The sequence below is a fragment of the Pseudorasbora parva genome, chromosome 20 (genome assembly GCF_024679245.1).
Source record: "Pseudorasbora parva isolate DD20220531a chromosome 20, ASM2467924v1, whole genome shotgun sequence".
Classification (NCBI taxonomy): Eukaryota; Metazoa; Chordata; class Actinopteri; order Cypriniformes; family Gobionidae; genus Pseudorasbora; species Pseudorasbora parva.
Genome location: NC_090191.1, coordinates 5,291,963 through 5,319,698, shown reverse-complemented (window position 1 = coordinate 5,319,698; position 27,736 = coordinate 5,291,963). Strand labels below are relative to the sequence as shown.

At 38.3% G+C, this 27,736-nt stretch overlaps 2 protein-coding genes across 2 annotated transcripts in view; one reads left to right on the top strand and one right to left on the bottom strand.

Annotated features, from left to right (window-relative positions):
- The window catches only part of LOC137049032 (chemotaxis regulatory protein ChePep-like), a 341,058-nt gene that overhangs the window by 276,964 nt on the left and 36,358 nt on the right, over positions 1-27,736 (bottom strand). The window lies entirely within an intron of this gene.
- On the top strand, positions 6,572-23,949 carry LOC137049323 (zinc finger protein 501-like). The gene is made up of 4 exons (XM_067427840.1): positions 6,572-6,885; positions 13,157-13,252; positions 13,757-13,983; positions 22,644-23,949. Exons 3-4 carry the CDS (start codon positions 13,827-13,829, stop codon positions 23,522-23,524), a joined length of 1,038 nt encoding a protein of 345 aa, XP_067283941.1. The 5' UTR covers positions 6,572-6,885; positions 13,157-13,252; positions 13,757-13,826; the 3' UTR covers positions 23,525-23,949.

The window sequence follows — 27,736 nt, the reverse complement described above, 5'->3', positions numbered from 1 at the left end:
TACTGCTAGCAATGTCCATTTTTTGGACTGAAGCCTCCAGTCTGGTGATCTGGAAACAATAAAATAATGTTTGTATTAAGGTACATTTTTATGTTTTGGTTAATGACATTATCATTAAAAGGAAACAATATTTGGATAAATGATCAAGATTCATGTTTTTTTTTAATAGTACTTCATCTACATAGTTTAGTAAGCTTGATGGTTGTGATGATTACTAACAATAAGGCTGCATTTACACTGCAGGTCTTGATGCACAATTCCGATTTGGTGACTATATCCGATTTTTTTGACGACCCGCTTACATCATCTTTTCAAAAGTGACCCGTATCCGATATTTGCATTTACACTGTACACTGGCAAAACAGCCCAAGACATTCTTAACCGGTGAAAGGAAGTAAAACAGCGCGATATGCAATGGATGCAGATAAAATGATTGCACAATGTTTTGCTGTCTGCACTGTTCCACACATTTGCAACTCAAAACTGTATTAAAGTAGGCCAATTCCGCATGAAAACCGCAGTTTTGGCAACACTGGATCGCAGTTTGTGTCCACCTGAGTTGACGTCATTCGCCTCCGTCCTTTGTTCAATGACGTACAACTCGCATTTACTGGGGAATATCCGATTTGACCGCTTACATGCCAGACGGTAATGCACGCATCCGAATCATATCGGATTTATTACCACATATGAGTGAGGCCTGAATCCGATCTGAGGATATCGAAATCCATGTGTTTTTTTCCTGCTTACACGTTCACATGTCATATCCGATCTGTGCCACATGAGAGGAAAAAATCGGAATTGGGTCACTTGAGCCATGAAGTGTAAATAGGGCCTAAGTCAAAAGTGTCAATGTCCTGTTAATGGAGGGCTGAAACCTGGCAAAGTTTAGTGTGAAGTGTAATTTAAGGGACAGTTCACCCCCAAAAAAATGAAAATTTGTTGTTTACCTGTTGATTGGTTTGTGCCTCAAGATGTGTATTGTTTTGAGTTTATTTAGCTTTTTTTTTTTTTTTTTACTCTTATAGCTGTTGGAACCATTGACTGATATTCAAAAAGATGATTTGTGGAATGTAATGTAACAATTTACAATCACAGTGATGACGATACGGGGCCGTACGGGCTCTTCTCCCGGAAAGGTGCGCGTGCACGTGTGACTAGAGCGAAAGAGGAAATGCATGCCCATAAACTCTGCTCTCAGGTGCAGATCCACTCATCCGTGCAACACTTCTGTCCCACCGCGCTTCACTTTATTCCTATGGGTGATGTCAAGCGACTTCAACGCTTCAGCACAGCAGTCCGGGAAGGCAGTGTGTAGAAGAAATTCACTTTCATTAGGCCTTAGTAGGCCTCACCAGGCCTTAGCTGCAGTATAAGCTGGCCTCGGCTGAGCACCAAGAAACCAAGGTCTGTCGCTTGTAAAAAAACATCCAAGGCGTGAGAAACAAGATATATTGTATTAGTTGTAACATCAAAGCGTGAGAAACAGGAGATATTACATTAATTGTATGGGGAAAAATTGGTGAGAAGCGCTGGGAAACTGATGCTACTGGGAAGGTGGGGATGGTCCACAGATAAATATGATACGTTTGTATATAATTGTGGAAAAAACTATGAGGTGACTGTAAAAAGAATGATGCCTAATGGATGAGAAAGAGAAACTAGTGGCAGTCGGCCACCATAACAAAGAAGACTAGATAAGTTTATGAATAGAGCGACTGTGGCAAAGAGTGTGGGGAGTAATGCACCTCCCATGAAACCTTGAGCTAGAACTGTATAAAAGTGTGAGCTGAGGAAGAGATGGTCAGATGTTCAGCTGGCATCTCACTTTGTTGTTCATACAATAAAGTTTATTTCTTCTGAGACCTGGAACTTCGACTCTGAGAGATTTTCTGTAAAGCACCGGAGACAATCAAGAACGTAGAATTTGCCACGACACATGTTCCTCCTCTCAGTCTCTCCTAATTCACTTTGCTCCCCCTGTCCACTATGGTTTCCTTCATCTATTTCTATTTGTGCATCTTTTTCTCCTGTTCTCTCTTGCTGCCCCACCTGCTCTCCTTCAGGATCACATGCTTCAGTAAAACAACAACAACAACAAGACATTTAAGATGAAGCACATGGTTAAAAATATGAGTATCTAAAAAAATATAAAAAGTTTAAGACAAAAAATATAACAAAAACAGAATTACACACCACAGCAATCTAAATTGTGTGAAACATTATCAGCACTAACATTTAAATCTGATCCATCCGGATAGGTGCACAATACAATTTGCTCCTGTGCTTATTTAACTGATTTTCTATCCTCCTACAATCCATCTCGCTCTTTAAGATCCCAAAACTCTGGGCTTCTGGTAGTACCTCAGATATCTAAGTCCACTAAAGGAGGAAGAACGTTTTCATATTTGGCACCTTAACTCTGGAATAGCCTTCCTGATAATTATCGGGGCTCAGACTCACTCTCCCAGTTTAAATTGAATTTAAAGACGCATCTTTTTAGCCACGCATTCACAAAATTAACATCTCTGAAATACATTACTTAGACACAGTCATCTCTTAAATTGTAATGTAGACACATTATTTTTCTGTAAAGCTGCTTTGCAACGATATGTATTGTTAAAAGCGTTATACATATAAATGTGAAATGAAATGAACAATGCAGAATCAGTCTTAATAGAGTCATGAATGTACTGATGTTGTGATGTGACCTACCTTCTAACAAACCTTCAAACAGGCACAATATCTTTTCCAGGACGGCATGCGCTACCTCTGGCAGCTCAAAGGGGCACTGGAGCTGGACCATCCACTTTTTATTTTGTGGTCGGTACTTTCCCCACAGCAGGAGGGGAAAGTAGCCAAGAGCCGTCAGTTTCTCCGCCTTAACATAGAAAAGCATATAAGCAAAAACAGAGATTTCCAAGGCATGATTACAGACAGACAAGACAGACATTATTATTATTATACACATACAAAAAAAAAAAAAAATGTTTTTATAAAGGTGAACTACAATATTATATGTATTGTTTTGGTATTCATACGTAGACAAGTTCATTATTATCTAAAATGTTGCAAATGCAATTGGGTTGATGACAACCCATAGTTGTTGCTTCCCTGCACAATGTAAATAAAATTCTATATTTCTGTAATGTCGACTGGAACCTGCAATGCCTGACCAAAAAAAAGACAAAGACAAAATGTTTATTACCAGCAGGGCACTGTTGTCAAAAATCTTAGCCTGATTTCGAGACTTTTTAACTTGATGTGCCCATTCTTTGGCTTTCAATCGAAACATTTTCATCCGGGCCGTCTGCCTGGACTTCATGTCCAGCAGCTTCCCACACTGTAAGGGAGAGAGACAGAGAGAGTGATGGGGAGAAAAAAGAGAGTTTCCAAACTGTGGTTGATTAAGCACTGGGGATTTTCTAGCCCTCTGTTAACAAGGGCCTAAATAATGACTAGGATGCCAGGTGAATGCAACTAATTGAACAGACAATACTAAATATGCAAAGTCAATGTACGCACATGTTTAATAATACTTAACAGAATAAAGGAATGTTAATTATCTGTATATAGAGATAACAGAATAAAGGAATGTTATACCTTAAAGGGAGGTTAAAACACTCAGTTTCTCATGTCAATCTTGAGTACCTATAGAGTAGTATTGCATCCTTCATATCTCCGAAAAGTCTTTAGTTTTATTATATTTATAAAAGAAATATGGGCTGTACCGAGTCTTTCCGGAAAAAAACGAGCGCCTGGAGGCGTATCGTGTGGGCGGAGATAAAGAATGACGAGCGCGCAAAGCGGTGACGTTCCTCAAGCATGGAGAAACCCATGTATGCTATCGATCGGATTCAGCTAATACGTGATCCAGAATCAGGCTGAAATAAATTGAACAGGAGAAACAGCAACAGCAGGACGTCCGTCTCTGTGGTATGTACTGTATTTAGTGGCCTGTCAACATTTGTGTGTGTTTACTCGCAGTTTATGAGGACATGATTCGGTTTATGGACTATTGTATGCGACTAAACCTCGGCAGTAGCAAGCAAAACGGTTTTGCACATCAGACTAGTGTAACGTTATATAGAACAACAATGGAGTAACCGTTAGCGCATTTGAATAACGAAGCACGCGATCGTGTCGTTTACTGATGTTTACTCAGGCGTAGGGCTGGGCGATATGACGAAATATATCGTCTGGACATTGAGGACATTGACCATGCTCATGAGGCTCTTGAGCTTTATGTTAAATCAGTTCAGTCTTTGTATGGCGAAGATCAGATGACCTATAATGTGCATTCCCTTCTGCACTTGAGTAAGAGTGTTGCGAATTTGGGTCCTCTCTGGGCCCAGTCTGCTTTTATGTTTGAGAGCTATAATGGCTACTTGCTCAAGCAAGTCAAAAGCAGTAATGCAGTGCCTCAGCAGCTTTGCAAAAGAGTAGCATGGTCTCGGGCATTGCCACGCATAGCCAAGGCCTGCTCATCTTATGATATGTCACCTGAAATGAAATCATTCAACACAGAAATGACCTCCAGTAAACATCATGTAAGGAACTATGCTAGATATGACAGGGTGACTGCACTTGGAGTTCCAAAGGTTAGGCTGGTGTCTGAAAATGATCTGAATGCATTGCATACATTGCTAGATGTACCTGGGACCTCTATTGGCAGGTACTACAACAGAATAGTTGTCAATGGAGAGGTTATTCACAGCCAAACATACTCAAAGACAAGGAAAAGGAACAACTCTGTTGTGACATTGAAAGATGGTAGTATTTAAGGTTTCATACTTTCTCTGCATCAGTGATGACCAAAATCAACTATATGCCGTTGGCAAATTTAGAAAATTGTACAGCGCAGAAGCTGGTTCGAGGAAGTACTGTCAAAATAGCACTGTCCTTTATGAGGACTGTTCATTTTCCTACAGGATTTGAAAGAGCAGTTGACAGCAATGACATTGCGAGACCGTGTATATACATTAATTGTGAACAGGCTGGGCCTGTTGTTTGTGAGCAAATCACTGCATATTATTGCAAATGAACTAAGTTAAGTGAAGGGGGGTTGGCTAGAATATATTTGGCAGAATCATTTTTGTATATTTACATGCATAATTATATTATTTTGTATATGTGATAAGAATAACATTTTTGAAAATTGTATGTGACAAAATTTAGAGATTTTTTTTTCACCAATGAAAACTATAAATGTATAATAATATTGAACTGTATCTTGTTGAATAGACTTTAATAAATATTTTTGTAATTAAAATCTGTGCTTGTGTGTGTGTAATGTTGTCATTACTCTAAACTTGAAAGTCTATGGGGCTGTTAAACTCAGTTCCTGGAAGGCCATTGTCCTGTGCTGCATCCAGGTCATTTTTATTATGCCCTTCACTCGCGAACTTCCCTCCGTCTCGTTCACTCAGATGTGCGTCATTGCTTACATTGCATGAGTGCCCACTACTGGTGGAACCTTCGCAATGGACTGAACTGGAATGCCCTAAGCCCTTGATCACTTGGAATCCATTATGGAGTTGTTATTTATTAAATACGTTTCCCCTTATGAAAATGTTTAAAGGGATAGTTAACTTTAAAATGAAAATTCTGTCATCATTTACTCACCCTCAAGTTGTTTCAAACCTGTATGAGTTTCTTTCTTCAGCTGAACACAAGGGAAGATATTTTGAAGAATGTCAGTAACCAAACAGTAAACTGGAGCCAATGACTTCAATAGTAGGGAAAAAAATACTATGGAAGTCAATGGCTCCAGGTAACTGTTTGGTTACTGACTTACTTCAAAATATCTTCCCTTGTGTTCAGCTGAAGAAAGAAATTCACACAGGTTTGAAACAACTTGGGGGTGAGTAAAGGATGACAGAATTTTCATTTTAAAGTTAACTATCCCTTTAATGCAGCATGTATATGGGTGTTTTGGGGTTGTTTTCAAAAATAATAAAAATATAAAGTTGTTTGTGGTGGAATAAATTAAACGTGCTATGCTGTGACGTCACAATCGTGTTGCATTGTGGTATATGAAGCTGCCTGAAGTGTACATATGAAGTAGACTCACTCCCTCAATTTTGACAGAGGGAGCGAGTCTACTTCATATGTAGAATAGACATATAGAATGCTGCATTAAACAATTTAAGAGGGTCTGTCCTTATTAACTTCCCTCGTCCACTTCACGAAGTGGAACGCCCTAAAAAATGGCGGCAGGGATTCCCCCAAGGGGAAGTGCTTAGGGAAGTTCATAAGTGCATGTCGAAAAGTGGAATGCAGCCCAGAGTTCTGCTCCCTAATAAAATACGCCTGTACCAGCTAATCAAGGCCTTCAGGAATTCCATGCAGGTGTTTTACAGCTGATTGGAGCAAAAGTTTGCAGAACAGTGGCCCTCCAGGACCAAGTTTGGACACCCCTGGACTATGTGGCAAAACAGAAATTTGTTAGCCACTTGATTGTTGCACTTGTGACCAATTAGACTATTTAATTGAACTATTTAAGGTTCAACTTTAAAAAAAAAAAAAACACTGGTGACGTATGAGCGGAAGTCTCGTTGATCCAAATATGTGTGCGCTGTCTGTGTGAGGAAGATGGGAGAAAATGCGTGTTATGCTACGGTGGAAGAAATGAGTCTGTTTGGGAGAGAAGTGAAGTGAAGGAAGCGAGCAGTTGCCAGGAGGCGTGGCTTGTGCTTACCTGGGTTTAGAGGCCGTGTGGGGTTGACCGTGAGGCAGTGGAGAAGCGGTGACGCGAACTCTCTATTCTGGCTGCCGGCAAATGTTCGTGCCTTGGGTTAGGCTTTGACTGTTTCCCTGGTCTATGCTGCGAACGAAGCTCCTGTTTACTTGCCTGATATTCCAATCGGAGACCAACGGCACCAGGTACAAACTCGAACACACCCACTTTTACATATAGCACACGCCACACACGCCGCCAATATACGCTCACACACTGCTCACGCACTCATGCAAATTATTTTTTCCTATTTATGTGCTGTAGCATGTGAGAACTGGGTTTAAATTGCTTTGGTAGATGAGTTTGCACTGACTAAGTATTTTTCCCCATCTATATAAATATTGTGTGTGAACTGTGACTGAGACAGCTCATTAATGAAAGTGAATTCACCAGTGAAATTTATTTCTTCCTAGTTCGAGTGTTTGTTGATTATTTCTTATTTTGCGTTATCTACTGTTGTTTTTTTTATTTATTTTTTTTTGTATTTTTGTATTTTCTATATAGAGGTGGATTTCAGTGAAATGTGAACTGTATACAATTATACTGAATGTTCTCTGCAGGCGCGCTGGAAGCCGTTTAATTTCGGGGGGGCTGAAAGTTGGGTCGGAAAATGTGTGACGTCATTATGTTGTCGGTGGCGACCAGACAGGTGTTGTAGTAGAACCCCCCTTTACCGTCAAAGAGCAGATTATTGTTGTTTAAAATTAATTACTTGTTAAAACGCGATCATACCGTGGGTGTCGGAAGCAAAACTGTGGGTGGTCTCAGAATTAGTTTTTGCTGGAGTAACGTTAGATACAAATATACTTGTTATTTGTTTGAGTTATTTGCCCTGCCTTTTGCCGAACTCGCGCTACTCCCTTTTCACATCACAGATCAGAAAGGCATTTATTTTCAATAAAAATTTAAAAAATAATAGAAAAGTGAAAAAAAAAAGAGTCAAACACCTAATACGTTTTTCTCGGTTAGGGGTAGGTCAACAGACGTGTTGAATTAGTGACGATAAAAGTGAGAGCGTCCAATATCATTGGTCTTTAAAAGTGGGTGAGTCTTGTCCTCACGACACACAATGGTTCCGACGTCCATGGATCATACACACACACACACGTTAATCATCACTCATAAAGCATTCTTTTTATTTGTGTTCATAGGCTACATACATCCAGCATCTGCCAGGGCTCTTAGTCCATCATGTGCGCATATTTGGAGAAATAATGATTCATAATCACGTTTGTAAAATATCATGTGTCCCGACCTCAGCAGACTGGTGAGAGTAGGCTAACTGTTACATGTTAACGTCCAGCTCACAAACCTCGCGGATGTCTGAACAGAGTTTGTGTCGGTGTCAAGGTCAGCGTCGTTGTTGTTTACATACTTTTTTTTGGAGAAGATTTCCCAATTTTACTTTTCTTAACTGTGTTAGTAGTAACGTAACTCAAAAAAAGTCTACAAATGCGTTTCTGCTGCTTATTGCTAACCATGACCAAACGAGAGTGAGCGAGGTGATGATGGTGACGAAAGCACTTCCTAAGGAATTATTCAAATAATTATTCATTAGTTTATATCTTATCCACGGCCCATTATTTTAATCCCATTAAAACACAGTATGTTATGTCAGTCTATTTTAATTTATTTTATTTCATTTCATGTTTTAAATACAATACAATTTTAGTCCACAGCCCCCCACCAGGGGGGCTGATGCTATAACGAAGGGGGGCTGCAGCACCCCCCTTCCCGCGCTACTGGTTCTCTGTTTTGCTGGATTGATTTTTGGGTTGACTGAATATCTATTAAAATGTTTGAAAATTAATTTGTTGACAGAAGTCTAGTTCGATTCTCCCTCCCTTCAAGTTCTTCATATGTACTGGTGGGTTTTATTAAATTATCCAGAGTGTATTTATTGACAGGATTAAAGGCCTGCCTGGCGCCCGAACTGCAAATAACATTAAAATAAATTTAAAGGGCTACCACCGTTACAACTATAAGATAAGAGCAGCGCCATTATTAAGTGCAGTCTTATACTGATTGGTAATCTACATATTTTTTATACATGTCTCAAGAAATATATGCTACATATATTAAATTAGCATTGTTTTCCTATGTTTTACATAAAAATCTATAAGGCTTTAGTTGTATGTAGGGCATATATTACATATATGATTGAAAATACATTAATATTGTGCAATTTGTATATGTGGTTTTTGCAGCGATAGTCACGTCGCCAAAACATGCGATGTGAAGGGTAGTAGCCCATGGTGTATTAAGAGAGCGGTAGCACACAGTAAACACGAGTTTGTTGCTGGAGTGACATTCCTCATGCCTGCACAGTGATTGGTTCGCTGTGCCGCTGCTCACCGCTCACGGCCAAACATTCACTGCTAAAATGCGCGACGAAGAGGATCCGAAGAGGGAAAAAAAAGGTTCGTACCAGAAATCATCTTTTTGGGACTATTTTGGATACATTAAGGAGGACCCAGCTAACACACGACGTAACAGTTACGTAATTTATTCGTACTTTTTGGTAATTTCTTGACTTACCAACTGACAACGTAGTCTCAACGTCGCATGCCTGTAATTTCCTTACCATAAAATTACCTTCTCACAACGTTGTCAGTACGATCTCTGAACGTCAGAATATTACCAACAACGTTCCAGATACGTACTCTACACGTAATATTTTGGTAATTTTATGACTGACTTACAACGTAACTACAACGTTGCATGCCTGTAATTTTCTTACCATAAAATTACCTTCTCACAACGTTGTCAGTACGATCTCTGAACGTTACAATATTACCAACAACGTTCCAGATACGTACTCTACACGTAATATTTTGGTAATTTTATGACTGACTTACAACGTAACTACAACGTTGCATGCCTGTAATTTTCTTACCATAAAATTACCTTCTCACAACGTTGTCAGTACGATCTCTGAACGTTACAATATTACCAACAACGTTCCAGATACGTACTCTACACGTAATATTTTGGTAATTCCATGACTTACTGGCAACGTGAATGCAACGTCACCTGCTCGTAATTTCATTACCATCATTGCAGGTTATGTTCTGATAGGCAGAATTTGCTATTTAAAATGTGTAATTAAATGTCAGACAAGATTAAAATTCCCCTTAAGATTATTGTTTATTTTAAACAATTATGTTGAACAAAAAGAGGTACTTTGCATGGAGTGTCTTGTGGCCACAAAACAAGAAAACACCACCAATTTGTCTGATAACTTAAAACGGCACCACAAAGATATTTAAGACGAATACAAAGCAGAGCTCGACATTAACGCTTGTCCGCGGGACGTGGGTGTTTTGAAGGGACAAGTGAAAGAGAATTTTACTTGACTGACGGACAAGAGCCTGATTAAAACAAAAAATAACTAAGGATGCACCAAAATGCAAGAATGTTTGTGCATTCATTTAGTGTAAGTGGCAATCTATTGTGGATAATATATAATGAACTGATGATAGAAGGTCGCGCTGTTGACGCTCGTGCAGCCTCTCGAGGAGAAATCACAACACTAGAGCGTTTTCCTGAATACCATCACGACTGAAAATGACACTGATTTCATATGACAGTTCCATAAACAACTAATTTACATTCACTTAGTCACTTACATTTTAGATGCAATATGAGTGTTTTTGTTCTATTTCAGCAGTGAAAATCGTTCACAGCAGACCCGTAACGCGTCTTACTCACAGCAACAAGTGTGAACGATTCAGCGTTCGAATGAATCGTTTGAATGAACGACTCAGTGACTCACTTGTTAAGACGGTCACCTGCTGCCACCTACTGGAGGTTTAGTTTCATGTTTGCACATACATTCCAACATTTCTTTTTGTCACTTGTAATGAAGCTTGCTTATTAGTGAAATTATTAATATCACGGAATGGTAATTATTGACTTTAGCCTGGATTGATGGCTCTCAATATTGCAATATATATCGTTTGGGAAAAAAATATCGCAATGTAATTTTTTTCCAATATCGTGCAGCCCTAACTCGTTACATCATAAAAAGAGTGGCATCGACACTAATGTTAGTCTCTCTGTTTATCCCGAGGTTTATCCCGGATCTGGGCCCTGTCCGGATTGGATGGTGGACCTGCCTGGACATGACCAACGCATCCTGGAGTGTCTGCTGAGCCGTGTCAAATGGTGTCTCCTCCGAATTTGCCTCACTGGCACGACATGCTCAAAACCCGTCTCCGGCGCAATAATTCCGATCTTTCATGTATTCATACTCTTGTGTAATCGACGCCCCATCCTAAATAAATCTGTCTCTTCCGTGATACCCTGAAAATTTTGAATATTCTGATCTAATATGATTTCTGACCTGTAAGGTTGCCAGAATAATAATCTTACACGGTGTGTTAATAGGCCAGAGGAGAACTGGCACCCCGACTGAGTCTGGTTTCTCCCAAGGTTTATTTTTCTCCATCATTCCCTGATGGAGTTTTGGTTCCTTGCCACAGTTGCCTTTGGCTTGGCTTGCTCAGTTGGGGACACTAAAATTATGATTAAAGTTATTCAACTAATTATACAAATAAAATTTATGAATTAGGGTATATTTAATACTATAAACTATAATACTGATATGCCAACATTGTCGCTATATGATAAATTAAAATAAGCTGATAACATCACTGTTTTCTCCAGTACGACTGTACAGCCAAATCTAATTTTGATGCAATATTGTCCTGTTTGACACTGTGAAGCTGCTTTGACACAATCGTGATTGTAAAAGCGCTATATAAATAAAGTTGATTGATTGATTGATTGATGTGTTTACAACAGTACCAGGGAGGCAGTCAGCTGGATTTGCGACACAAGATCAACCACTTCTCCTGATTATATGTGACATTGCATGAGGGAACAGCCCTAGACTGATCATACACATCAAATGGTAGTAAATGATTGTGTTAGTTGATCTATAATGTTATAGCGGGCTAACGTTATGGGCATTTGGGCCGCGATTATGTGTTTACAACAGTGCCAGGGAGGCAAAGCTTGCTGGATTTATAACACAAGATCACCCACTTCTCCTGATATATGTGATTTTACGTAAGGGAACAGCCTAGACTGATCGTTCACGTCAAAGGGTAGAAAATGATTGTTATTTGATCGGTAATGTTATCACGGGCCATTTATAACACTGATATCTTGCTGTTATATATATTAGTAGGAAGTTACAAACTATATTTAGTGTTAAATGTGATATTTTTGTGGTTGTGTAATATAATTTGAAGTGTATGAAATCTAAAATAAACATTAAAAGACACCGAGCTAAGTCAGTCTTTCACTCACTCAGTCTTTGGCTCAGCGCCAGTCAGCGCGCTAAAGCAGATTTTAAAATTTTGAATTCGGCAGTTGATCACTGAGCGTTCTAATCGCACCGGTATGATCGTACGCACCAGGGACCAGCACAGAATGATCATACGGGTTTGATCGTGTCAAAGGGTTAATACCGCTATAATTTTAGAGGTGAACTGTCCCTTTAAGGACAAGCGTTCACATTCACTAGTCTGCGCTGCTAAGACCTGCTCGCATCTCATAGACACATGCGATTTTACTTTCACTTTAGACATAACCGACTTAGTTTATATATGTTGTGTTTGACAGTATTAGCGCAGTAAGACTTACTTGGTCCAGTAATCACGTGTGTTTGACAGGCGCACACTCAGTGCATGTAAAACGAATTAAATGTTTAACTGGCAAGGCTTTAAAACATGGCTAAACACTCCCTAACTTTAGTGCAGGGCTACCCTGGAGGGCCAATGCAGTGCAGAGTTTAGCTCCAACCCTGATCAAACACACCTGAAAATGCTAATCAATGTTTTCAGGATCATTAGAAAATCACAGGTGGGTGAGTTTGATCAGGGTTGGAGTGAAACTCTGCACCGCAATGGCCCTCCTGGGTAAGATTTGAATAGCCCTGCTTTAGTGTATATATGATTGGATATTTGCACATATCAGCGTGTAGACACACAGGCACACTCAACCAGAGCTGAAATAAACTGAGATAAATATTTCAAACGAGAAAAATATTTAATTAATTAAATGCAAAACCGCAAATCAAAAGTGCATATTGAACCGTGAATGCCGTACCAAACGATTAAATATTATATTGAGTATTGTAGCATCCCTAATATTATATATATATATATATATATATATATATATATATATATATATATATATATATATATATATATATATATAATTAAACTGTCTTTATTTAGAGAAATTTACATAACATTTTTATCTCTCAGTGTGAACTGTATTAATAACTTATCTTTGTGTTATTAAATGTATTTAAATAATACATTCAACTCTGAATTGTGTCATCTTTTTACATTTTTATTAATATATATCTATGTAAATTCCAATACACTTTTTTTATTTTAGACTCAGCAGTGACCGGGACTTTTATTTTGGCCTCGGTGTTTGACGTCATGAAGTCGCGCCGCGCTCCTGCATCTGTTGGGATTCGGCTGTAAAGAGGTTTGTGTTTGTAGCGTTTATAAAGTGTTTAAAGCGATAGAAACAATTTGAAGCGAAACCGAATTAATGTTATATTATTAAGTGTAACACTGCATTGCTTTATCTAACATTTATCAGCGTTACGTGAGTGAAGTAACATAATAAACTCATGAGTAACAAAAGGAGCGTCTCATTGATCTTTATCGTGAATTAGTTCAAACATGAATTCAGTCTCTGGCGAGTGACGAGAGAACCGGAGCTTTTGACTCTCTTCGAGTCAATTGAACCGATTGATTCACTACAAATGATTCAGTGATTCGAAGCACTCCATTTCTATCTCAATTTCTACAAATCATTAAATAGATAAACTAATCTTTTTTTTGTATAACTTGCATTCTTTTATTATGTTTTGTGTTAGTTTTAAGTGTTTTGTCTCATTGGGTAATTTAAGTCTATTAACTGAACAACTTAACTAGAGCTGATTAATGTGAATTTGTTTCTGCTAATTATTCTCCTCTTAAACAGGACTGTTTCAAACACAAAGAAAAACTTCTGGTGAAGCGATTGAGATCCACATGATGCAATTATTACGAAGATGGTGTTTATTAAAGAGGAGATTGAAGACATAAAGATGGAGTTCATTAAAGAAGAAATTGAAGACATAACTATGATGTTTATTAAAGAGGAGAGTGAAGACATAAAGATTGAAGAAACATTCAGAGTGAAACATGAAGAAACTGAGGAAAAAAAAGGTTGGTTTCATTCTCAAAGCTGAACACAATCATTTGATTCTTATTAAAATGTCCAGCTTTACAGAAATGAACAACATTTTTGAAGAATGTCTTGATTAAAGTGATTTTATTTGACATGGAGTGGGTTGCCTCATGATGACACCTTGACGTGTTGAGATCACATGACCAGACAAACACTAACACTGCCTTCCGGTGAACCTGTGACGATCGGACGTCCATTCGTTATTACGGCACACATTCAATTAGGAAAGAATTATGTCACATAATTACTTGTGACATTAAACCCAAAATCTACTTCTGATTTGAAAACCCTTAATTTGTGTCACTTAATTATTCTAGATAACAGTATCTAAAAATCTGTCAATTTTGCATAAAGCAAAGCATTAAATGTGACTGATCAGCTTTACATTTGTTGTATATAAGGGATGCTTTTCTCATCCTCAAAGAGCTCTCTGTTTAGCTGACATGTTTTAATACAGAACATTTATTCCAAAATGTCATTGTATATTAAAATGGTCATTGATATGGGGATTATGAATGTCATCTGGAGAAAAATTAGAGAGGGAAGTGTGCAAACATTTGAGTCCTGCATATGGAAGAGCAAACTGCTGGTATTTAATTGAATGAGAGGAAATATTAACCTTATTATTTGTGGTCAAGAATCAATAGGCACGAGTGGATTGTGGACAGAGATGAAATGGTATGAAAGTTTTAAAAACATATGTAATAAAGTTCATAGATTTAAGGAAGAAGGAGGCGGGAACCGGCAAACGTTTAACAAAAACTTTAATCAAAAAAATGCAAAATTAAAAGTACTATGTAGAGGCCAAATTAATAATATATACATAATTTTGTCTAAATAAAACTTTAACTTACAAGCTACTTACTATCAAAAAGTAGTTAGCTCTTTTTAATGACAATGTTAGAAATAATTGTATAATTGTTAATGAAGAAAATTATAATGTTTGTGGTTTCAACCAACATAATACAATGCAAATATGATTTCAAATAGTATACAGTGAATTCAGGGTTATTGGGACACTTTTTCCCCTAGTCATTTCAATGGCAGAAGCTGTCAGAACATTACATTACATTTAATCATTTAGCAGATGCTTTTATCCAAAGCGACTTACAAAAAAGGGGAGAGTAATAGAAGCAACGAAACAGACAAGGCCAACAACCTGTAAGAGCTGTAAGAAATCTCAATTAATTAGCACAGTACACAATTTTTTTTTTTTATTTTTTTTTTTAAATAGACATCTACAACAAAAACTCACGTACGCAAAATGCCGAACACTGGATTTGATAGCTATGATAACAACCCATTAGGACTAAGGCTGTCATTTGAACGAATCATTTGATTTTGTAAACTATCTGATGCATAAAATACTCAGATATAGCCTATATCTCAAACTGGTTGTCAGAGTGCAAAATGGTTACATATATAACATCAGTGCAAGAAAAAAATGTAACTTATACTGAGGAGTCAGATTAAATTTACAGCGCATGCAGTGATAGAGCGTAGCATTTATCATGAGCTGCTCGCACGAACAGTGTGCATTGCTTGTCTATTTCTTTTGGTTTCAAATTGTTTCGTTTAAACGTGGACATTTCAACCTTCCTATACATATATTTCTCATGTCTCTGAGGCAAGTAGCCTGCTGAGTTTCTGTTTATTTATGAGATGCGCTCCAGTGATCACCCCGGCACCTCTCTATGTCACCATTATTGTCTGCTATAGTCTATTTGCTTATTATTTATTTATTAAATCTAGGCATTTGGCTGATGAAACATTGATTCAAATTAAGATACAATTTATACAAAAGGAAATTTACTTTAATGAAAGGCATTCTTCAAAACCAAACTTAATGAAGTGGTCAAAATAATTTCTGACCCTGTCTATGACATATTACGCATCTTTGCACTTTTCATAATTAATATAGCCTAGATGAAATTTAAAAATAACATTATAATATTTAAACATAAATATGAGACAAAAATATTGTTTAATGTCTACAACAAGTATAGTAGGCTACAGTACAGATACATTTTATGTCCTTAGCCAGTGTTGAGCAGTAGCGAGCTACAACGTTATTAGCTTAACTAAATGTTTCAGTAGCTCAGTTACTTTTGAAACAGTGTAGCTTTTCCAGTAGCTAACTACTTTATCCAGCAAGTAGCGGTATATCGCGACTAAAAGCTACATTCTGTTTTGGGTTCTGATGAGAACGAGCCAGTAATGAGAAAAGCGGTGCGGTGTGATGCTCAGTTCATCTGCTCTATGACGGTGCGCTCCACTCATGAACCGCTCACCGGTATAACAACATTTACTCACATCCCGCTCAGACATGACATTTATCTGTACTGTAGCCTAATTTACTTGTAGACCTTAAACAATGTTTTTGCTTCATATTTATGTTTAAATATTATAACGTTATTTTTACATTTCATCCAGACTATATTGATTATGAAAAGGGCAAAATCAATCAAAGATGCGAGTGAGTCAGAAATTATTTTGACCACTTTTAAATTTTGTTTTGTAGAAATTCTTTCTTTAAAGTGAATTTCATTTTGGATAAATTTGTATCTTAATTTTAGTCAATGTTTTATTAGCCTATTGGCTGGATTTAATAAATACAGCAGACATAGAGATGCCGGAGCGATCTTGCATTGCACATGAACTGGAGTGCGTCTCATTGGCATTAGTGGTCCAGCTGTGGTGAGCTCAGTTAATGATGCATTAATGCAGTGTAATGGCAACTGACAACTTTTAAAAGCCGATCTGAAAATTTCGGACCCATGTTATTTATGTAAGCAGGGCATAGGCGGAATAGGCAAATACTAGGGGCGCCACCCTTTCATAGGGGCACCATATTGAGTGTTTTTTATTTTTATTTTGTACTAATACTATTTTAATTCTATTAATTAAAATATATATTTTTAAAATTAAAAATATATATATTCATTGTCATCTCACACATGGATCTGCATTCAATTAATTAGCACACCAGCACACGGCAGAGCTCAATCCGAGGGGCATGATCAACGGTTGTCTTTCGAATTTCCTCTGAACGGAATAGGATAGCTCTATAACCAACCAGAGCGAGAGCGCTATCAGGGGTGAGACAACAATCACAAGTGGGTTGTGACTAGACGTGCCGATTTTCGGTAATGCGATTCATCACGATAATGAATATGCACGATATTGTTATCATGGGCACTTTAAAATATCGTAAATAATAATTTATTAACAATTAATAATTTTTTTATAATGCACTCAAGAATACTTTGCCCATCAACTGTATAAATGCTCAACACCGCTGTTCTGCCAAATGGACGCGCTCAGATGTAAACAAGCCCAACGTGCGTTTGCACATGACTGAACCAGTGAGGGAGACGCGCTGCTGAAGTGCCGCTCAGTGACAGCAGAGGGCGCTGATGAACTGCAGAATGCAACAGTTACCCCGGAAACCCCGCAAACAAAATCATCCGTGCTAGTGAAGGAGTTTTTAAAACAGCCATTCGTTTTTTGTAATCTCAGTGTTCACCACAGCACCAAATACTTAATACTTAAAGAGTTAATAGCCTATTTTTTTTCAAACTTAAACATTTTTATGTTTTAATCTGGACTACAACATGCCCTAATAATTATAACTGTTGTAATTATTTGTTAACTTTAAGCAGAGCTGCCAACTTTTCAAAAAAACTTAGAGTGAGATTTGGTGGTGCCAACCAAAATGTTGCCGTACAAAGCAGAAATTGCAAAAATAAATTGCAAAAATAAATAATATTAATAATAGCGCTCTCTATATATGCATCAGCATTTGAATGGGGTACTATTGTTTGTTTGTTTTTTGCATCTATATGACGGTTTGTATATACATCCTATAGACACACACATTTTAAAGCACTAGAGACAGTGGCGTAACTTAGTAATGACGGGCCCAGTGAGGCCAGTGAGGGTATGACAAAAATGGTAACACTTTAGCGTCCAATTCTATATTGCGATATTGGCTGTTTATTGCTACTTATAAATCAAATATTAAGGCCTTATTCTGTATAAGACCTACATTCCTTAATCATAATAAAGGCACGGTTTTATAATCACTGAGATTCCTAATGAGAGTTAGTTAGGGGGGTTCGGGGGCATGCACCCCCGAGAAAATTTTGATTTCTATGATCTACATATGTGCAATTTAATATGTTCTGAAGACCAAAAAAAATTGATAAAAATAGCTTAAAAACCATGTCAGGGACAATTTTCGTCAGTGAAGAAAGTAAATCTGGTTAACTGATATTTATGTTTTATGAATCATTTTCGCAGACACGTTAATTTATTGAAGGCTACTGAGAAAGGTAATTATGTTTATTAAATTAATTCACAATATGCACACATTCATTAGGCTACTAATCTTATGCCCAATACAGGCAGAAAAAAATACTGAGCTATTTAATTTAAGGCTACAAATGGAATTAATTTAGACCATTTTAGTTGGCCGCCCATGATTTAGACCAACTAAAATCAGTAGCTTAGTTTGCTATAGTTCTTTTTGCGTGCATCTCTCTCCAACACACACGCTCGTATTCTTGATCATACTTTGCTTTGGGGTTAAAAAAAACTGGCTAACTTCACAGCGTTATACGGTTAATGAACATCCCGACACCGTTTAGATGAATCGCCTATATGTGAATATGTGCTGTGCAATTATTATTAAAAAAACAATAAAAAAACAACAACAAATATGTCATTTTAAAGAGAAAGCGTCTGATCTGATCATATCAATATGGATACGTTTGCACCAGCTCTGCAATTTAGCACTCCAGACAAGTTACATCTATTACACTTTATAAAATATAGCATAGCTTATTGCTTTAAAGGCACACATATAATAACTATCTATAGGCCTAATTAAAACATGTATTCAAGAAATGTATTAAAAACGGACACTTAGCCTATCATTTCAGCTTTACTGGAAGGCCCCGGAAACAGGCAAGAGGTTTTGTTACGCTCGTCAATCGCGCCGGCGAGTTCTGATGTTTTTTTTCCCTCACTAATCATGATAGCGGATATCATTTTTGGTCATACAGATAAATGTGAGACATAATTTATAATAAACTTACAATAACAACAAAACTTTGTGCTTTTGTAAAATAAAAACGGTGCACTTTCTGTCTGTTAGAGAATCTGAAACTCACTGAATACTTATCACATGACATAAACATGAAACATACGTCTAAAGAAAGCTTGAAATTGCTACTTTTAAATCAAACAATTCACATTTTAGAGGGAAGTGTAAGTGGAGCGCACTGGCAAACAACGGAATATCTAGCGCAGCATCACACCAGTCTGCTTCGCTCACATGCTCTGATGAAAAGGTGGTCCGTATCCTAAGCGTGGCGGCGGGAGAGTGCGAATGCCGTGTGATTTTCGAATCTGAAACCAGTGCATTTCATTTGAAATGTGAGTGTCACAATATCATGTGGAGTCACTTTGTCGCCAGTGGCCCGTTTGCGATGTGGGTAGGGTTGCACTGAAGTTACGCCCCCTGACTAGAGGCATGATTTTCTCTAAATAGAACAAATTGATTATACATCATTAACCTACAGCATACTTTATACTGGGAAGAAAAAGGAAAAAATCTGTCTGTCCTGTCTGTTGTGCGGCTCTTTTTTTTTGCTGTGGGTGATCTAAAAAAAATGTTTGTAGTAAAACTACTTTAAGTAGTTAAGTTACATTCAAGCTACCCTTATGAAAAAGTAGCTACACTACTTTCAAAAACTAGCTAGCTATATTGAAACTACTTTATTCTTCTTTTTTTACAATGAGATTGTTACAAATAACTGAATAACTGTTAATGAAGAATGTTGTAATATTTGGGGTTCCAAGCAACATAATGCAATGTAATTATGATTTCAGAGTATGCATGGGGTGAATTCGGGTTTATTGGAACACTTTTTCCCAGTCATTTCAATGGGAAAAACTGTCAGAATTATTGCACAAAATTCTGAAATATAGACTATATCTCAAACTGGCTGTCAAAGTGCAAAATGGTTACAAATTTAACATCAGTCCAAGAACAAAATGTATGCAACTTAAATGAGATACTCAGGAGTCAGGATTAGGCTAATGCAGGTTACTCACAGCACATGCAGTGATGAAGCGCAAACAGAACCGCTCTGAGACTCCAGTCATGAGCTGCTCGCGTGCGCATTGCTTGACTATTTATTTTCGTTACGAATTGTTTCGTTAAAAAATGGACATTTAAGTCCACGTCATGAAACCAAGAAACTCTGCTTCTAATCACAGGTCGAGAGCTGTCATTCCAACCAACTTTATGATGCAGTTTGCAAACGTTTGTTGGAACAATGTTTCGGGAAACACCGACTCGTTTAACGTTAATGATGGAATTGCGACCATAGTTAGCTAGAGCTAGAGACTAGAGAAGTTCGCTTCTCGTCAGAACTCAAAACGGAATGTAGCTTTTGGTCGCGCTACACTTATTTAGTTGCACTACACTTATTTAGTTGCACATTTATCTTGAACCCCCTCAACGAAAGCATAAATAATCGATTACGAGTGGCTCATCAGGTAGATCTATAGATAAACTTATCTTTCAGGCATTTGACCGACAGGGTTGACACTTCAGCATGAGAAATCAAGAGTTTGGCGTGTGAGCGTGTGAAACCAATCAAATGCGTGTGTCTCACGGCCAATGCGTGAGAGTTGGCAGCTCTGCTTTAAGACATACGACTTCATTAGTTACCATGTTAATTCATTATTACCAAACTGACAATGAAAAATACTTAATTAAAAAATAAAACTAAAGAATTAATTATTCCAAGTAATGTTAATTTCTTAGTTACTGTTTAATAACATCAAAATCAAAATAACTTTTTTTAATGGACCTAAGATAAAACTAACAATGATCAGTATTTCTTAACTAACATTACCAAAAACATTATACTTTCTGTACCAAATGTAGCTATTGCTCAATCTTAGTTAATGAATTAAATAATGAGACCTTATTGTAATTTGTAAGCCTACCTGTTGTTCTTTATAGCCTAATTCTTTTGCACTTTAATCTGTTTGAAAATTGTACTTTTACAGCTCTGAAAAAAATCAAGAGACCACTTCACATTGATTTCTCTTAATTTTTTTTCCAGAGCTGTATAATATTATTGGTGCATTATTGTATTTAAACATTCAGTTATACAAAAATAGTTCTTAAAGCTGTTATGCTATGGCAACACTTTTTTTGCAACTCGTGATAAAACTTCAGCAATTAATCGCAACATGAAAAATTGATATCGGCACATGCCTAGTTGTGACTGAGTCCCATGCGTTTCCCCAACAGCAGAGCTAGTTGATAGATTAAGCTTTGGGTGTATCCATTCGGCAAAATTCTGAACACATCTTCCTTTTTTAACCTCTTAACCTACGCCCCTATTTTTGAGAATTTTCTGAAAACAACGTAACAAAATAAAAAGATCTGCAGCTCTTAATAAATCTGGTCTTATTTTAAACTAGACACTTGAAGTTTTGTTACCCAAGAGTCATAATAACTCAAAATAGTATAGCAACAAGGGGAAATATGCATGTAAAAAAAATCCTTAGGGAAAAATCTATGAGATTTTTATGTTGAGGCCTTGAAAATAACCTAAACATAAAGCTGAATATCTGATCATGTTTTGACTCAAATTTAAGGATAATTCTAATCACAAATGTAGCTTCCTTAAGCTTTTGTGTCAAAAAAAGACTATGGGTCGTTTCAAAAAGGCCAATTATATTAGAACATTTGTAAAGAGTAGTTTTACATTCAAAATAATTTTGCAATAAACTGCTAATTATAATGCGCTTACAGTGCCTGAAAAACTAAAGCAACTATTTACAGAATTTACAAGTGTAAAAAACTCCTTTATTTGATAAAAACAGTCTGTCGTAGAGTCTGTGCGTGCGATTAAGTGTGTGCGCTAAAACTGGCAGGGCGTGCTGCTGCCACGGAGACAGTAAGCACGAGGTATATTCATTCAGTGATTATGATATATCTTACAAACACTGCACAAAATAATGTCTTGATTCGTTACTACGTCCATCAATCAAACCTTTCCAACAAAAACCACATCTTTAACAGCCAGTAACGCACTCCCTTCATATCTTGTCATCAGAGAGCCTGTGATTGAAGGAGAGACCTGGGAGGGTTTAATATGAGAGGAACAGTCCAACGTACAGGGAAGATCATCAGAATAATTATTAGAATTGATATTTCATTGAAAATGGACAAAATTGATTAATAATTAATGGAAATGAATTGATATTTTTTTGTTGTTTTGAAAATAAAAGTAGGATGCATTTTGAAGAGTGGACTCTTACACAGACATATATACTGTTGTTTCGTGGATTCGTCCAATCTGATCTGAACGACAGGAGATGAAAGACTGAGAGTTAACTGGGAACATACTTACTCCCGGACTCGTTTTTGGAACCAGCATACCTTGAGTAAGCAAGGTTTGGGTTTAGGGTAAAAAAGACAGTGCTCCTCAGCTATTTTGAAGGACTTTGTCAAGGAACACAATTGATACTTTACATGCCTAAATGTTTTGTTTTCTGTTGCTTTATCATTTAATTGGTGTTGATATCCATTTGTCTCTTTTCACCTTAGACCTGATGGCTCTGAAAGAGGAGAGTGAAGAACTGAATGAAATTGAAGAGAAAGATCAATATAAGAACCATAATTTCATAACAGTAGAAAAAACGTTGTGTTGCTCACAGGATGGAAATACATTGTCACGGAAAAGGGCTAAAAAGAATGGGACTAAAAGTAATTTCACCTGCCAACATTGTGGAAACAGATTCATTCTAAAAAAAGACCTTAACAGGCACATGAGATTTCACACTAGAGAGAAGCCATTCACCTGCCAACAGTGTGGAAAGAGTTTCACTAAAAAACAACACTTTAAAAACCACATAACTATTCACACTGGAGAGAAGCCGTTCACCTGCCAACAATGTAGAAAAAGTTTCAACCGAGAAGGAAGACTTAACAGACACATGAGAATCCACACCGGAGAGAAGCCTTACGTGTGCCCTCAGTGTGGAAAGAGTTTCAGTCAAAAACAACACTTTGTATACCACATAATGATTCACACTGGAGAGAAGCCGTTCACCTGCCAACAGTGCGGAAAATGTTTCAACCGAAAAGGAAACCTTAACAGGCACATGAGAACTCAGACTGGAGATAAGACTTGTACTTCCCAACAGTGTGGAAGGACTGTTGCTGAAAAAGGAAGGTTTAACAGGCAAATGAGAGTTCACACTGGAGAGAAACCCCCCTACACATGCCCTCACTGTGGAAAGAGTTTCACTACAAAACAACACTTAGTAGAACACATCAGGATTCATACTGGAGAGAAGCCATTCACCTGCCAACAATGTAGGAAAAATTTCAACCGAAAAGGAAACCTTAACAGGCACATGAGAGCTCACACTGGGGAGAAGCCGTTTACATGTGGTGTGAAAAGTATTAAAGGGGTGATGAATTGAGAAATCAACTTTCCCTTGAGCTTTTGATATATACAGTAGTGTAACGGGTCCCAGCCAGGGGTCTGCTAGCAGATATATATATTGACAATCCTGGTCGAAGTGCTGGAAATCTGGAAATATTGTAAATATATATCACAGAAGTTAGTGACACGGGACAGCAGTTAGTCTTTCTCCATTCAACCGGATTATGATTTATTCATAGAACTTCATTTCAATTTTGTATCTGCAAGAGGAGTAAAGAAGCCAGAGTCAATAATCTGATTTAGTGTATTTATTAGTAAAATGAAGTTTGAAAAAAGTAACATTGATAACTGTGCAGGATTGCACAGTAATCAATACAGAAATAAAGTGGATTTTAGGCAAGGCAAGGCAAGTTTATTTATATAGCACATTTCATACACAATGGCAATTCAAAGTGCTTTACATAGAAAGGAATTAAAATAGGATAAATATAGGATGATAAATGCATAAGAAAAAGAATACAATGTAAAGAGAATTAAAAATAATAAAATGATAATAACCAAAGAAAAGAACAGGTAAACTAAAACAGTTATAAAAATAATTAAAAAAATTATGCATAGATAAGGTGCGATCAGTCGGACGTACAGTGCTCAGAGCTCATTCAGTAAGCGCACAGCTGAACAGATGTGTTTTGAGTCTGGATTTGAATGTGGCTACTGTTGGAGCACATCTGATCTGTTCAGGAAGCTGGTTCCAACTGCGGCTGGAATAATAGCTAAAGGCAGACTCTCCTTGCTTTGAGTGAACTCTTGGTATTTCTAACTGACTTGATCCTGCTGATTTGAGTGATCTGTTGGGTTTGTATTTAATCAGCATATCTGCAATGTATTGAGGTCCTAGCTAATTGAGTGATTTATAAACAAGCAATAGTACATTATGATGGGTAATGCATGTAAATTTGATGCCTATCCAATATTTCAAGACAATTTCCTGAAGTTTCTCTTTTTAGCACTGTGCTTTTCATGGACATATAGTGTGATGGCCTTTCTTCTATCAAAAACTCGCACTAAAGGAAATAAAAAAACGTCAGAAACAAGTGAAACGATTTTTAAAAATAAAATTAGCTTCATGATAAATCTTTGCTTTATTTCCATTTAAAATACATTAAAGAGAAATGCAAACGTATCCATTATAGAGTAGGCTACTTTGTACACAACTGCGCGCGACAAACGCTGCCTGTGTGAAAGCAAAAAGTGCGCGCGCTGCTACTGCTTTACCCACGCGCTGCTTCGGCGCTGCCTACGCCCTGCTTACGCGTGCAGTGTGAAGCCGGCGTAAAGCACCTGCGAACACAAATAGAAACTAGCTTCTGGAAAAGCCTGAAGTAGGTGATCACGGGCACACAGGGAGTATGGCAGGGTGACGCAGCATCTCGTTCCCTCTTCAGGGAACTAAGGTTACATATGTAACCGAGACATTCTCTTTCAGGGAACTCGAACTGCTTTCAGTAAGCATCTTGAACTTAAGCTTCCCTACAAAACGGTTTAATACGTAGATGCAGATCTAGTATCGGGCACACCCTTCCATCGTTTTTTGGTACAATGAAGTAACGGCTGTAAAACCCTGACTCTCGGCTGGGAGGAGGAACCCTCTCTATAGCCCACTTTTGCATAAGAGTCTCTACTTCTTATGCTATAATCAGAGCCTGCTCCGGGCATACCACTGTGGGTAGGATACCACTGAAAGAAGGTGGCCGCTTCCTGAACTGGATTGTGTACCCCCTCTCCACTGTCTGCAGGACCCATTGAGATATATTCAATAGATGTTTCCATTCACCCAGAAATCTACTAAGGGTACCAGCCTCTCGAGGCTGGCCTATGGTGTACTTCAAACAGCAAGTGCAGTGCCCTGAGGCAGCGAACCGGCAGGGAACGACTGACTTGACTGTTCTAAGACCCTCGGAAGAGGGGGCGGATCACCCTCGAGTGGTCTGCGGGGATCATTTGCGCACCATTGTAAGATGAAGGAAGACAGGCACCATATGTTGAGGTGAGCACCGCCTTCCTTCAGAGGGGATCACCCTCACAGTCCTGACATTCCTGTTGTCAGGACTTTTTCGACAAAGCCTTCCTGGTGATAATGATTGTCCTCAGATCAGCCCTACCCCTCGAAGACTTCGCCTGCGAGCGTCACCCCGCCTCCCAGTCTAGAAACTTCGCCTCCTCTGCTTTTGCTGTGCCCTGTGTGCGGAGCTCGTACTCGGCTTGGGCTGCTGTGCAGCAGCCCCCAGGACCTGGACACAAAGAGGGAGAAATTGCTTGAGCGCAGCGGCCTGCTTTTTAGCCTCCTGAAACCTCTCGGTGATTGATTGTACCGAGTCACCGAAGAGGCCAGCAGGAGAAACCAGGGCATCATGCAAGAAACTTTTGTCCCTCTCCTTGATTTCAGTGGGGTTCAGCAATAAGTGCCTGTCCGTGGCCACCAGGGCTGCCATATATCGGCCAATGCACCTGGCCGTCTCCTTGGTGGCATGGAGAGCTAAATTGGCTGAATGCCTTAATTCATTGATCACATCAGCCCCAATTTCATCACTACTGCCCAGATGCCTTAGCAGGTCAGCCTGGTATGCCAGCACGATAGCCATTGTGTGCAGACATGCTGCGGCCTGACCTGCCGCCGAGTACGCTTTACCGACCAAAGCCGAAGTTGTTTTAAGCGGTTATAATGTCGGGCTTTCAAGGACGATGCAACTGAAGGAGAGAGATGGTTCGCAAGCGTCTCTTCTACCTTAAGAATCGCCCCATAACCATACTATCTCAGCCCTAAGATGTTACTGTAAGTAGCTGTCTGTGGGCTGAAGACACGATATGATGCCAGCTTCTTCCAGGACCTGGGAAATACTTCAAGCCCTGAGGCTGAGGTTGCACTGCATGGGACGGCAAAAAGCGCTCATCTAATTTACTTTTTCTCAGATGAGGCTCAGCTCTTTCAACTGGCCAGTCAATATTTAACCTGGCCACCACCCTTGTGAGCAACTCAACAAGCTCCTCACTAGCTGGTAACTGAAGCAACGAGTCTTCGGTTGTGATGTTCTCAACGTCTAACTCCTCAGAGCTAGATAGTTGGAGCACCGGTGACCCGCCAGAAGAAACCGCAGGGCGGGCTTCCAAACCCTGAGACGAGGCACTGGATCTCAAAGGTGAAGGCTGAGATAAGTCTGGGCCCATCTCAAACCCCTCTGTGAGATCCATCTGCGAGCCCCACTACTGAAGTCGCCGTTCTGCCTCGGCAACAGCGGGACCAGAGCCGCGAGGAAGTATATGTGTTTTTATTCCACCACCTGTGTAAAAATCCCCGGCTGAATTACAATAAATAGGATATTATTTTCCTATTATTAAATTCAGTATGCATTTATTCTTATTACGACATTTGCAAAAACTTTCATTACATTGAAGTGGAAAATAAAACCAAATTTTTTTGTGGAAAAAGATGGGGAGAAATGTGTTTGAATTCCTTGTTTGAATTCCTCAAACCTTGTTTGAACTGGTTTTGGCTAAAAGAAGATTTTTGTTTTGTCTCTACTACTAGGTACTTATACTATATTGACTGGCTTAAATAGAATTGCATTACTAAAAAGAGACTAAAATTCAATTTTCATTGACTAAAACTAGACGAAAATAGTCATAAATAATTCTGACTAAAATAAGACTAAAATGCTTTTAGTCAACTAAAACTTGACTAGACTAAAAAGAGTATGAACTTGACTAAAACTAGTAAAAACTAAAAAGACAGCTTGACACAAAGACTAGACTAAAACTAAAATTAAAAAAGTCCACCAAAAACAACAATACTCAAACTAAGAGAGGGGGAGGTGGTCATCTGATGTACTCATAACTCCAAGTGACTGCCGAACTTGCTGTTAAAGATGAACAGTTAGTACTTACAGCTTGCTCTAGCGTTTCTTTCACTGATTTGAAATCAGCCTTGAAAATAATTTTGCCCATTACATGAGATACTCAGGCAAACGGGGACACAAGCCAAACACTACACAACAACAGGGGCGTGGGACTGGGGGGATAAAGGGTACTGAGTAACCAGGGCCCAAGGCAGGGAAGTCCGTTTTCTATACATACACATACATGGTACGGGGGCCCAGCAAGATGGTTGTACCCAATTTGGTGCTACGCCCCTGCACAACAACCCCAAACCATAGCTCAAGGCACTGAGATAGCCATGGGTTTCTCCACACTT

Excerpts from the sequence above, each read along its gene's own strand:
- LOC137049323 (XM_067427840.1), top strand. The coding sequence starts at position 13,827 with ATGGTGTTTATTAAAGAGGAGATTGAAGACATAAAGATGGAGTTCATT. Across the intron at positions 13,984-22,643 it reads AGAAACTGAGGAAAAAAAAG|ACCTGATGGCTCTGAAAGAG; the intron begins GTTGGTTTCATT and ends TTTTCACCTTAG.